This window comes from Panulirus ornatus, chromosome 56 (assembly GCF_036320965.1).
Source record: "Panulirus ornatus isolate Po-2019 chromosome 56, ASM3632096v1, whole genome shotgun sequence".
In the NCBI taxonomy this organism is placed as follows: domain Eukaryota; kingdom Metazoa; phylum Arthropoda; class Malacostraca; order Decapoda; family Palinuridae; genus Panulirus; species Panulirus ornatus.
Window position 1 is genome coordinate 16,473,744 of NC_092279.1, and position 13,474 is coordinate 16,487,217.

General features: G+C 38.2%; 1 protein-coding gene across 4 annotated transcripts in view; it reads right to left on the reverse strand.

Annotated features, from left to right (window-relative positions):
- The window catches only part of Ask1 (apoptotic signal-regulating kinase 1), an 83,477-nt gene that overhangs the window by 60,318 nt on the left and 9,685 nt on the right, over window positions 1-13,474 (reverse strand). For all 4 annotated transcript variants that reach the window (XM_071693954.1, XM_071693956.1, XM_071693955.1 and 1 more), the window contains exons 5-11: window positions 10,238-10,406; window positions 9,947-10,056; window positions 8,445-8,556; window positions 6,482-6,653; window positions 5,167-5,326; window positions 4,699-4,858; window positions 2,062-2,246 (exon numbers count right to left, since the gene is read on the reverse strand). In XM_071693954.1, coding sequence (XP_071550055.1) covers window positions 2,062-2,246; window positions 4,699-4,858; window positions 5,167-5,326; window positions 6,482-6,653; window positions 8,445-8,556; window positions 9,947-10,056; window positions 10,238-10,406 — 1,068 coding nt within the window. The remainder of the gene's footprint in view (window positions 1-2,061; window positions 2,247-4,698; window positions 4,859-5,166; window positions 5,327-6,481; window positions 6,654-8,444; window positions 8,557-9,946; window positions 10,057-10,237; window positions 10,407-13,474) is intronic.

Here is a 13,474-nt window from a genome sequence, read left to right on the forward strand (position 1 = left end):
TTGCTATTGTGTTGATTTTACTGGTGTGAGAAATGAATGTTGTGTATGTCATATGTGATGCCGAAAATGGTTGGTGTTTTACAGTGGGAGATATGGTCCATTCAAGGTGACTGGAGGGTGTAAGCTGGATTCATGTTTGTCTGGGGTTAAACGAGTAATGGAAGACTTCTGTGGAAACAAAGATCTTTTGTTCTGGGTGAGACATTATTCCAACAGTGTAATAAAGGGCTGCATGCTTATTGTTGTGATGTGATTGTGAGGTTGTGCAGGAAGAGGCTGAAGAGAGTTGGAAAAAGAACCGCTCCTTGGGAACTCCATTGTAGAGTTGGAGTATTTAGAAGTGAACTAATTGTGAGTGGCTGATATGGTGGCTGGCTATAAAGTTGGCCAACCACTTTTGGTCATGGTGTAAAGTATTTTTATGTGAGAATGTCTCATGGGATAGAAATGTCTAATGCAACAAGCGCTATATGGGAGGAGAGTTGTGGTTCATTGAATTAACCTAGAATATGTTGTGTGAGCTCAGTGTGTAGTATGGTGGTAGAGTGTTTAGGTCTGAGGCCATGCTGTATGGGTAAGAATGGCATAATTTATCTTATTCTGTTGTAGATCAATTTTTCACAAAGTCTGGATAATGAGGATAGAAGTGATATGTAGCAGTAAAAGAAGTGAGAGTTGGGCATTTTAGTTGGCTATAGGATTGGTATTATGTTGGAAAGTTTCCAGGTGTTACAGATTTCACTGAGTAGTCAAGAGTATTTGAAAATAACTCTATGTGCTTCAAATGCAAGTGGGCTACTGTTTTACGTGAAAGTTCGATACACTGTTTGGGCCAGTAGCATAATATTTTTAAGGCTTTAATTGCAATGCTTGTGTCAGTGTGAGTGAATGATGAGCGGACAGCTGTTTCAGGATGGATTTTATTCAGGTTTTTCATAACTTTCCTGTTTAGGGACATGGTTGGTGTGTGGCTGATGTTTTAAGTTTCATGAGTATGGTTAAATCAAAATGTCAGAAAGCAGCAAGGGAACTTGGACATGTACACTGGTAAAGATAGAGGCAATACTCTATTAATCCAGCATATACAACATACAGGTATAAGAGAGCATGGAATAACTACACCAGGATAAGGGACTTTGAAAAGAATATTGTGGAAAAAGCAGGAGAAAATCTTTTTCATAAATTTGTTAGGAGTAAATTGTCAGTTAAAAAGTAGTGCTGATTAAGACATTCAGAGGGAAGAACTGTACAGGATGATGTAAGAATATGTGACGAACTGAATAACAAGACATATAGCCCCACCACTAGTTAGAGAGGAAACAGAGGATGTTTTACAAAACACTGAGATATCTAGGTAAAATGCTAACAGAATAATGAGTTGTCTTGGTTCATGCAAAGCTTATGGTTCTGATGAAATTTCACCATACATGTTGATGATGTGTGGAGGTACATTACAGACCTCTTGAAATAGTTTAAAATGTTGCTGGAGAAAGACAAAGTGCCAAGGGAGTAGAAAAGGTCAAACATCATACTCATCAATAAGAAAGGAGACCAGAAGGAGAGGGTGAACTATAGACCAGTCTCCCTAATGAATGTGATGTATAGGGTACAGGAAGAGATAATCAGAAAGTAAATAGATGACTTTCTATATAGAAATTACCAAAGCGATAGGGAACATCATTCTAGATATAGGGCATATTATAAAAAAAAAAAACTTAGACATTTGGCAAAGTGAGTAATGTTTTTGACAAAAATGAAGGTTGGGTGGATTTTCTGTATCTGGACTGCCAGAAAGCATTTGACATTCTACCATATAGGAGGCTGATTTAGACGCTGGTAGGTAGACTCCTATGATGGACAGAAGATCATCTACGTGGAAGAGACCAAAGAACATATGTTAGATGAGACTTCTCCACATGGGAGGTCACCATTGGAGTGCCCCATGGTTCTGTTCTGAGACCATTACTGTCCTTGATCTATGGGACTGATTTGCTGGATGATATGAACTTCTACCTGACTATGTACGAGAATGATGTTAAGATCCAGAGAATATATCCTTACGTGATACTTTTAATGCTGGAGGCATTGAAGAGCCAGTCATGAACTTGTCTGCAATTTCCCTTCATCTGATCAATACAGAGATTCGAGAGCTGAATACTCTTCTCTTCTGCACCAAGATTTACAGTAACGTAGCTTGGCAAGTAATAACTTGGTTGATACACTATTGTTGGCTCCAAAATTACAATCTGAAAGAGATTATCAAAAGTATCTTACATTTTTATAATTCAAGTCATCAAACTTTATAACAATAATATCATTCATATCTATTATACATAATCGCTGTTTCCCGTATCAGCAAGGTAGTGCCAGGAAACAGACGAAGAATGGCCCATCTACTCATGTACACATATATATACATATATGCCCATATACACACATATGCATATCAACATATAAATACACATGCACAGACATAATGCTGCTTAGTGAGCCATCACTTCAATGGTTGTCAAGTTGTACTTCTTTTATCCAGGTAGCTGTCTGTTCTTTCTGCCTCACCCATGCATGGACTACTGGTGCTCTGTCCACAACCATATAGTTTCTCCTTTTCATACATAACACTTGACTACACTTAACTCACATAACTCATTCCTCATAACTCCAGATCTTCCAGTGGTGAACACCATGCTCTAGCCCTCCCTTTTGGCAAAATTGTAGGAGCAATAGACAGTAGTTGGAAGGAACATTAAAGCAGGAGTACTAGGCAGAAACATTAGATAGAAGCAGTAGGTAGGAACATTAGGCAGGGGCATTAAGTAGAAGCAGTCAGTGAGAACATTAGGTAGAAGCCTCTGCAAACACTGCACTAGAGCCACCTTCTGCCACTGGCCTGTTAAGGGTGAGGCACCAAAGGATAAGTGGTACTGGCGTTCACAACTTATGGAGACTCTAGTGCAGCGGACACTCTCTTGAGGGAGTTCCAGTTGGAAACAGGTGTCGGAGATATAAATAGACAGCCTCAGTAATAACATCATCCGGTTCACTACTGCTGTTTTTGTCGTTTTAAGGAATATGGCTAGGATCCCACCTGGTCCTGGAGATGAATTTTCTCAGAACTGATCAATCACTTTAATCATATCATCTTCCAAGATTTCAATATCTATGGGTGCATTTTCATCATATTGGTTAATCAGCTAATCTTCAACTTTTTTCTTACATTTTGAGCTGAATACAGGTTAATGCTATTCAATCAACATCCAGCACTGGAGGAGGAAAATCTATTCTCTCCAATATTCTCTCATTCCCACTGGGAACTCCCTCAAGGGGTAGCCATAGCAAAAGAATCTCCATCACTGGTGAAATTCCAGTGCCGTTTCTTTGCCTTTAGCACCCAACCCTTAACAGGCCACTGGCAGAGGGCAACTCAAGCTAAGTGTTTCTGGAGGTTCCTACCTATTGTTCTTAGTGACTACTGATGAGGTGGTGGTGACAAAGGAGGAAAAGCAAAAGGAGGCAAAAAGTAGCAGAGGAAACGAAGGATGAGGTACCTTAAATGCAAAGCAAATAAAACCTTCCTTGTCCCAGGCAAAACCATATACACAAGTATGAAACCTGATAAAAATTGATGATGCAAGTCCCAAGTCATTATGAGATACCAAACTGTTTTCCTTTTTACTTAACAGTGGTTTTACTCTACATATTTTCTTTTCTAACTCAAAACTCAATAAATTTCATTCTTCCCCCTATGGAAAGCAATGCATTAACATTAAATCTGTTTGAGGTCACTCATATAATTCTTGTTATGGAACATTCATTTTTTTATATCATGCCTCTCCCACCTTAAGGTAGCATCACGAACAACTAAACATTTGCAAACACACACTCTAATTAAAATAAAGATCAGCACCTACCATCCATACACAATCCCTACAGATTATTTCATGGTTAATCTTAACTACTCAACATCCACTGGTTCAGCCCACTGTCAGTGCATCCTTCCCTCCCATCTAGAAATACCACTTAGATCTAACTCATTCTATCCCATTCATGCCTCTCGCTCTTCTGAATGTTCCAAGCCCCAATACCCTAAAACTTCTATAACTGAATTCTTCCCTTATCTTGGTCTGCACAAATACCATCCTTAATATCTTTATCACAATAATCTTGACCTGTGAATGTCTAACCTCTTCGCTTTATGGTTTTCTTCTGTACCTCTTGATAAGGCCACAAGTGAAGTTTCACAAGGATCAAATTTGTAAACCTGGAAATTGTCAGACAAACAATTCAGGAAGAAGGTAACAAGTATGAATATGTGCATGCGTACATATGTATATGCCTGTATATGTATATGTAGGTATACGTTGAAATGTAAACGTATGTATATGTGCATGTATGGGCATTTATGTATATGCATGGGTAGGTGGGTGGGTTGGGCCATTCCTTGCGTGTTTCCTTGCACTATCTCGTTGACATGGAAGATGGCAATTAAGTATAACAATAAAAAAAATGACTTTTCTAGCTTAGAACTAATATGGTTCTTCTTTGCTTCAGGTAAATGGTGAATAGAAAGCTTAGTTGTTAGGTAATGGACCATTCAGGTTACCACATACAACCAAATGCTTACATATGGTCAGAAGAGTATCATAAATCATTATGTTCTGCCAAATTTTGGTATGCATAAAAATCAATGGGTCTTACAGGGAATCTAATAACATCTCCGAGTTCAGTATTGGTAGCTTCCACAAAATAATCTATCCAGAAGTTGAAGATCCTCTCTTCAGGTCCTGGCTCAGAGTCTTCAGGACGCTTTCTAAACCGATTGATCAGCATGATGTTACCAATTGTAGATTTCAGATACCTAAATGAGCAAAATCAACTATGCAATTAGGTTAAAATATTCATATAACAGTATGAAATTATCTTATTGATCAGTATTTATTCAAAACATCATTCTTATGATTTCTTTTGAGTATAACAATAGCTACAACTAAAACTCAATTCACTTTACACATATCAAGAATACAATACTCAGATGGGAATTATTAGGACAACCAGGGATTATATATGAAAATCTTTTGTGCTCTAATATCAATCAATATATCCATGCTTTTTTGGTGTTTGAAATGGATTTTTTTTCATGAGATGTTAACTTTCACTTATACATACCAATTAGGAGGTTTCAACTTGAACATACAATCAGCAGCTTGAACAGCCTTTCCATAATCTTCTGCTAAAACACTTATCTCAAAGAATGTTGCTACATCCCAATAATCTTGTAATGATGAGAGGGAACCTTTTTTGCCAATAAGATTATTAAGAACCATACCTGAAAAATTACAGGTTAACACCATCAAGAAAGTGTAAATGGTGTCAAGATGAAAAAAAATATAAATTAATTCAACATTCAAATTGTAAAAAGTCTCAGGATTAAAACATAAAAAAATCTTATGAAAATGCTGAAAATTAAGCTACATAACCCTTTTTAAATATCCAACTCCAAAGCATACTGACATCATGTGGAGAGGTTACATACCATTTAAATTACAATCTGTCAAAGGGTCAAAATCTCAACTAATCACATGAACCTCTGAATGGACAAAAGAAAAGGTAAAGGGCCATTACTAATGAACTCCTGCATCAAATAACCTTAAAGTTGCATGTTATATCCCTCACCCTACTGACTATCTAAACACTAGGAGTAGGTAAAAGTTTTCTTGAAAGTATAATTATTCTTACTAGTGATAAGAGAGATAGACTACAACCCAAGTACCTCCTGCATACTATACAAGGCAACTAATAAGAGTGGGAGAGAGGAGCTGGAAGCTATCCTCTCTTACTGTATCCTTTTTTAAAAGTAGAAGTAAAGTAGGAAGCATTCTCCAAATCTCTTGCTTCTATCTGCCTCACCATCTCATCCATAGTAATATCACACACCTCTGCAACAGACCTTCAACTGGAACCATTCAGTCTCCTGCCTGCTCTAACCTCTGTCACCTTTTTCTCATCTTTCACCTTCACCCTGTGCTTCCTCATTTTATATGTTCTTCCCCTCCCTTCCCTGTAATTCTACCTTTCTATGTCTATTACTTTCCATTTCTCCTCCATTTTCACTTCTTTCATTTCAATTCTCACTTATGTATTGACCAATGAAAAAGAAAAAGGTGGATAAAATTTTGACATTCTAATGTTATATGGTGCAAATTTCAAGGTAAGATAATGTCAAATAAAAACAAGATAGGGGAATACAGTACAATTTCTGCTCAAAATGTAGATATTTAACATTAAAAGAAAAGTCATTACACAAAGAAACACTGCATTTACAAGGGGAAGGTATCACCTTATCTTAGCCATCCTGCTGTGTAATGAAAAGCTGGAAGGATACACACAAATAAACATATACAAATACAAAAAATAAAGTTTAAATATGCACCACTAAACTACTTATGGTAATGTAGATAATTTGTGAAAAATCACATCTCACCTATATGTTGCAGTTCAGCTGATTTTGAGAAGTCATTGCCAGCTATAACAAGAAGTGTGGCTAAATTGATTCCAGCATATTCATTTGGCTGCACTTCAAAACCTTTTCTGTACCAATATATGGCATTATGTAAACTTTCCATATCAGTGTGCTGAGATTCAACAAATTTATCCTGGAAAGAAGGAAAAATATTAATATTCAAATAATAATCAAAGTGTTTACAAAATACCTTCCTTGGGGCCTTTGGAAAGCTTTCCTCTTGAGTTTATGCCTTCATAAATGGAGCCCTGTACATTTTGACTAAAGAAAATTTGAAAGCTTCAAAATGAAAAAACTAAGAGCAAAATCCTTGCCAATTTCACACAGTATCAAGGACTTAAGTATGGACATTTGTATATATGTTCTACAAGGCTCCATTAAATTCTAATTTGATCTGATAAAGCTACTGATAAGTGAGCATAACCTGCAACATATGCAAGTAAACATACATGTCTGAATTACCTACATTTTCAAAACTAAGCTGAGGACAAACAGATTAATTAGTCTGATCAAACCCAACAAATCTAACATGATTTAGTAACATCCATATATTAAAAAGTACAGATCAAGAATAATTACCTAATTTTCCTGCCATTCCATGATCCCCTAATATGAGACACAAGAATTTGGCAAGGTCCACTGGGTGGGATCAAAGGTCATATGTGACACAAAAAATTACCAAAAAAAGAAAAATTGGTGATGAGGATATCTCTCTTAGTACTAAAAATCCTATATGTACTGCTTAAGCAAAAACTATCTCTGGTTCTTTTGGGAATGAGCATAGGAAGTGACATGAGTGATAAGGTGGGAGAAGGGGTGAAGGCCCAGGGTGCACTGAGGAGTGTGTGGAAGAAAAGTTCTCAGTCTGTTAAGGAAAAGATGGGTATGTTCGAAGGTAACATAGTCCTAAAGGTGTCATATGGATGTGAGTCTTGGGCCCTATATGAAACAGAATGGAAGAAAAAATACATAGTATGAGCCAGACTTACTGTGTAAAGAATGAGTGAAAAAGCAAAGTGTGGAAGTAAGTAAAGTCTGGCTGAGACAGATGACCAGGGTTTGCCAAAATGGTTTGGACGTACAGAGAGGATGGGCAAAGAGGATAAACTGAACTCAAGGTAACAGACAAATAGTAAGACTGATGTTAACAACATTCAATTTCTCATAAAATATCTCCAAAGGATAAATATTCTTACATGCTTATTCCTTGTTTTTCAAGTTTTATCTATCTGCAAAAGCTTAGGCCCATTCTGTTCAGTATTCAAAGCTAAAGATAGTGCAAAGAACAGACACCTACATGCTTCATGAGTAATCAGAATGCATCACCCTGCATATAATGAGAAGCAAAATGTTCTTTCTTTCATAAGTTCATTATTTCCAGCAGGAGCCAGGTAACATCAGGGGCAGATAAATGAGCCTTAGAGGTAAAGCTCATTTGGTCTCTTCCTCTAATCCCTCTCTTAAAAAGTAATACCTGAGGGGAGAACTGCCAGCCCCCGCTCCCATTTTGAGTCAGGTCAAAGTCTTATAAATGTCAAATGATGGCATTGAAAATAAGATCAAAGTAATGATGGTCTTTAACCTAACCCACAAAATTATCCAACCTGGGTTCAAGGCTGGCCCCACAGGTAAAATATGCAAGAGAAAGAGACAGACAACAAACAAGCAAGCAGTAAGTACTTTTATATATAGATGTTAGCTTTCCAAGCATGCATATATATATATTAGACAGTGAAATGAACACTTCTGTTTGTAAACTGTAAGGACAGCATCACTAACTATATATATAACCTACAGAAAACTCACTACACATGTTTCAAGTTTCCACTTAATAGAATCTACATTGCAGATTCCTAAAAAACAAATATAATGCAACAAAAAAAAATTGGCAAATTGAGGAACAACTGCTTAAATTGCACATTACCTTATATATGCGACCACAGAGACAAACCATGTCTGGAACTTCATTCTCTTTCTTTTCTAACGATTTAGTGATCACAGCTAAAGCCTTTTCCCGATCACCTTCCATATTACGTCTGCAAAAAGGAAAAACAAAATAAATGGAAGGAAACCCATACTTCTTTATTTCAATCTTAGTATATGGCAAAGTTACCCAACAACACTACATCAACAAGAATTTTAAAATCTATATCTATCCATGCATCCGCATGTATTAATAAATGTTCAAATCTGAAATTTACAAACAGTTTTGCCATTTTTTGTGTGTTATGATTGAAATACATCATATGGTAATTTTTTTTTTCATACTTGTTCATCATTTCCCACATTTGAGGGTAGTGCCAGGAACAGACAAAGAATGGCCTTCTTTGTTTACATCCATTCTAAAGCTTTCAGGTATACTGCACTGAAACCAGAGCCGCCTATCGAAAACCAGATCCCACAGGCTTTTCCTTAGTTTCCCTTGACTGCCTTATATACTCTGGTTCAGCCTACTGACAGCAAGTTACCCCCTGTATACTACATCAATCCAATTTGCTCCAATCCATGCATACCTCACACCCTCCAGCAGGTTCAGGTCCAAATATACAAAAAAAAATTTCACTTCGGCCTTCCACCTCCTCTTTGGTTCCCCCTTTTTCATGTTTCCTCAACTTCTGAATCTGTAAATGTTTGCACAACTGCCCTCAGTACCTTCCACTCCCTTCTACTTCATTAACTCTCAACTTATGTCATACTTCACTCAATTTCTCAAAGAATTTCTGCACAAAGGCCTCTGTATCATGCTCACACCTTTTCACCAATACTTCTGCACACCATTTCCTCTTTTCCTGAAGCCACCACACACTTTAATACTTACCTTCATCAGGAAATAAACAGACCTTCCACCTGCTACCCATCTCAGTATGTTTACATCCAACACCTCCTCCTTTGCATGTTTGTCAATTTATTTCATGTTAGCTGAGACATCATGGGCAACTGAGGTATCACACATGACAGCTAGAGACTGAGTGTGAACAAATGTGGTCTGTTTTCTTGGTGCTGCCTCACTGAAGCGGGGGTAGCAGTACTGTTTCCTGTGGGGTGGGGTGGCACCAGGAATGGATGAGGGCAAGCAAGCATGAATATGTACAAGTGTACATATGTATATGTTTGTGTATTTGTATGTATATGTGTGTGTATAGGCATTTATTTACATAAATGTGTTTATGAGTGGATTGGCTGTTCTTTGTCAGTTTCCTGGCACTACCTTGCTACACCCTAGCTTGAGCCAGGCACCCATATTATCAATCAACCCCTATGGGTGGATGAATAACTGGGATGACTGTGAACCGACTGCCACAACCAGGATTCAAACCTATGCGCTCGACCCTAGGTGGCCCATGAATGTCTCATGGTCAGGAACACTAACCCATTGATTTCCAATGACAATTATGCATTAAAGAAAAAAATATTTAGCAGACATACCTATTAAGTGCAAATCCATAAAGAAACCGGATAGCTGGGGTGTTGGTGTACAGTTTCCGATTAGGTATAGTTTTAAGATCATCTACTAGATGTACCATTGCATCATAATCCTGTTAAAGTAATATACCTTATCAATATTCAAATGGCTTATATCATACTATTAGAATTTCTTCAGAAACTGGTAGATATAAAATGTAATTCTCGTAACCATAAATCATTTTCAAGCTTTTCTTTACAACTTGCTTTAAAATGTGCAATATGAATACCTTAACATTTCTTTTCATACATTACCTGGATCTCTCGTAATGATATCAACATGTTGAGAACCACATCAATGGACAAAATATTTGGGTCATCAAGTCGTCTTCGGAGGTTATGCAATTGTTTCTTGAGTGTGTCACCTGAATATATCTCCCGGGCTTTGCGCAGATCAGCAAGAAACTTTTCTTTCATATGTGCTCTGAAATTCAAAATCATCCTCTTTCACATCATAATAACAATACTTGTTAGCTGACAAAAAAATTCCAGAGTGAGAAACAAAAAGTAACCATTCCACAAAATGACAAGATTTTGTAACATTTTATACTAATCTTGGCATCACACAAACATCAAAGTCATACCACAAATTACTGTTCTTTTTCATGTATCACTGCTCACTAAACACTATTACTTCATTTAATAGTCAAATCATCTATCATCTTTAAATCTTTCCCCAAATCCATGGGACAGATCAGGCATAACTTTCCTCATTTCACGCTTGCATACTCTGAAAATATGTCTAATATGATGACAAGGTTCACACTCTATGTATACATAAAGTGTGTATATATATATATTTTTTTTTCTTTTGCTTTGTCGCTGTCTCCCGCGTTTGCGAGGTAGCGCAAGGAAACAGACGAAAGAAATGGCCCAACCCAACCCCATACACATGTATATACATACGTCCACACACACAAATATACATACCTACACAGCTTTCCATGGTTTACCCCAGACGCTTCACATGCCCTGATTCAATCCACTGACAGCACGTCAACCCCGGTATACCACATCGCTCCAATTCACTCTATTCCTTGCCCTCATTTCACCCTCCTGCATGTTCAGGCCCCGATCACACAAAATCTTTTTCACTCCATCTTTCCACCTCCAATTTGGTCTCCCTCTTCTCCTCGTTCCCTCCACCTCCGACACATATATCCTCTTGGTCAATCTTTCCTCACTCATTCTCTCCATGTGCCCAAACCATTTCAAAACACCCTCTTCTGCTCTCTCAACCACGCTCTTTTTATTTCCACACATCTCTCTTACCCTTACGTTACTTACTCGATCAAACCACCTCACACCACACATTGTCCTCAAACATCTCATTTCCAGCACATCCATCCTCCTGCGCACAACTCTATCCATAGCCCACGCCTCGCAACCATACAACATTGTTGGAACCACTATTCCTTCAAACATACCCATTTTTGCTTTCCGAGATAATGTTCTCGACTTCCACACATTCTTCAAGGCTCCCAGAATTTTCGCCCCCTCCCCCACCCAATGATCCACTTCCGCTTCCATGGTTCCATCCGCTGCCAGATCCACTCCCAGATATCTAAAACACTTCACTTCCTCCAGTTTTTCTCCATTCAAACTCACCTCCCAATTGACTTGGCCCTCAACCCTACTGTACCTAATAACCTTGCTCTTATTCACATTTACTCTTAACTTCCTTCTTTCACACACTTTACCAAACTCAGTCACCAGCTTCTGCAGTTTATATATATATATATATATATATATATATATATATATATATATATATATATATATATATAAATATATATATATATATATTTTTTTTTTTGCTGCTGTCTCCCGCGTTTGCGAGGTAGCGCAAGGAAACAGACAAAAGAAATGGCCCAACCCACCCCCATACACATGTATATACATACGTCCACACACGCAAATATACATACCTACACAGCTTTCCATGGTTTACCCCAGACGCTTCACATGCCTTGATTCAATCCACTAACAGCACGTCAACCCCGGTATACCACATCGCTCCAATTCACTCTATTCCTTGCCCTCCTTTCACCCTCCTGCATGTTCAGACCCCGATCACACAAAATCTTTTTCACTCCATCGTTCCACCTCCAATTTGGTCTCCCTCTTCTCCTCGTTCCCTCCACCTCCGACACATATATCCTCTTGGTCAATCTTTCCTCGCTCATTCTCTCCATGTGCCCAAACCATTTCAAAACACCCTCTTCTGCTCTCTCAACCACGCTCTTTTTATTTCCACACATCTCTCTTACCCTTACGTTACTTACTCGATCAAACCACCTCACACCACACATTGTCCTCAAACATCTCATTTCCAGCACATCCATCCTCCTGCGCACAACTCTATCCATAGCCCACGCCTCGCAACCATACAACATTGTTGGAACCACTACTCCTTCAAACATACCCATTTTTGCTTTCCGAGATAATGTTCTCGACTTCCACACATTCTTCAAGGCTCCCAGAATTTTCGCCCCCTCCCCTACCCTATGATCCACTTCCGCTTCCATGGTTCCATCCGCTGCCAGATCCACTCCCAGATATCTAAAACACTTCACTTCCTCCAGTTTTTCTCCATTCAAACTCACCTCCCAATTGACTTGACCCTCAACCCTACTGTACCTAATAACCTTGCTTTTATTCACATTTACTCTTAACTTTCTTCTTTCACACACTTTATATACATATACAGTGTATATATATATATATACAGAGAAGAGGTAGTAAAAGCTTTGCAGAAGATGAAAGCCGGCAAGGCAGCAGGTTTGGATGGTATTGCAGTGGAATTTATTAAAAAAGGGGGTGACTGTATTATTGACTGGTTGGTAAGGTTATTTAATGTATGTATGACTCATGGTGAGGTGCCTGAGGATTGGCGGAATGCGTGCATAGTGCCATTGTACAAAGGCAAAGGGGATAACAGTGAGTGCTCAAATTACAGAGGTATAAGTTTGTTGAGTATTTCTGGTAAATTATATGGGAGGGTATTGATTGAGAGGGTGAAGGCATGTACAGAGCATCAGATTGGGGAAGAGCAGTGTGGTTTCAGAAGTGGTACAGGATGTGTGGATCAGGTGTTTGCTTTGAAGAATGTATGTGTGAAATACTTAGAAAAGCAAATGGATTTGTATGTAGCATTTATGGATCTGGAGAAGGCATATGATAGAGTTGATAGAGATGCTCTGTGGAAGGTATTAAGAATATATGGTGTGGGAGACAAGTTGTTAGAAGCAGTGAAAAGTTTTATCGAGGATGTAAGGCATGTGTACGTGTAGGAAGAGAGGAAAGTGATTGGTTCTCAGTGAATGTTGGTTTGCGGCAGGGGTGTGTGATGTCTCCATGGTTGTTTAATTTGTTTATGGATGGGGTTGTTAGGAAGGTGAATGCAAGAGTTTTGGAAAGAGGGGCAAGTATGAAGTCTGTTGGGGATGAGAGAGCTTGGGAAGTGAGTCAGTTGTTGTTCGCTCATGATAC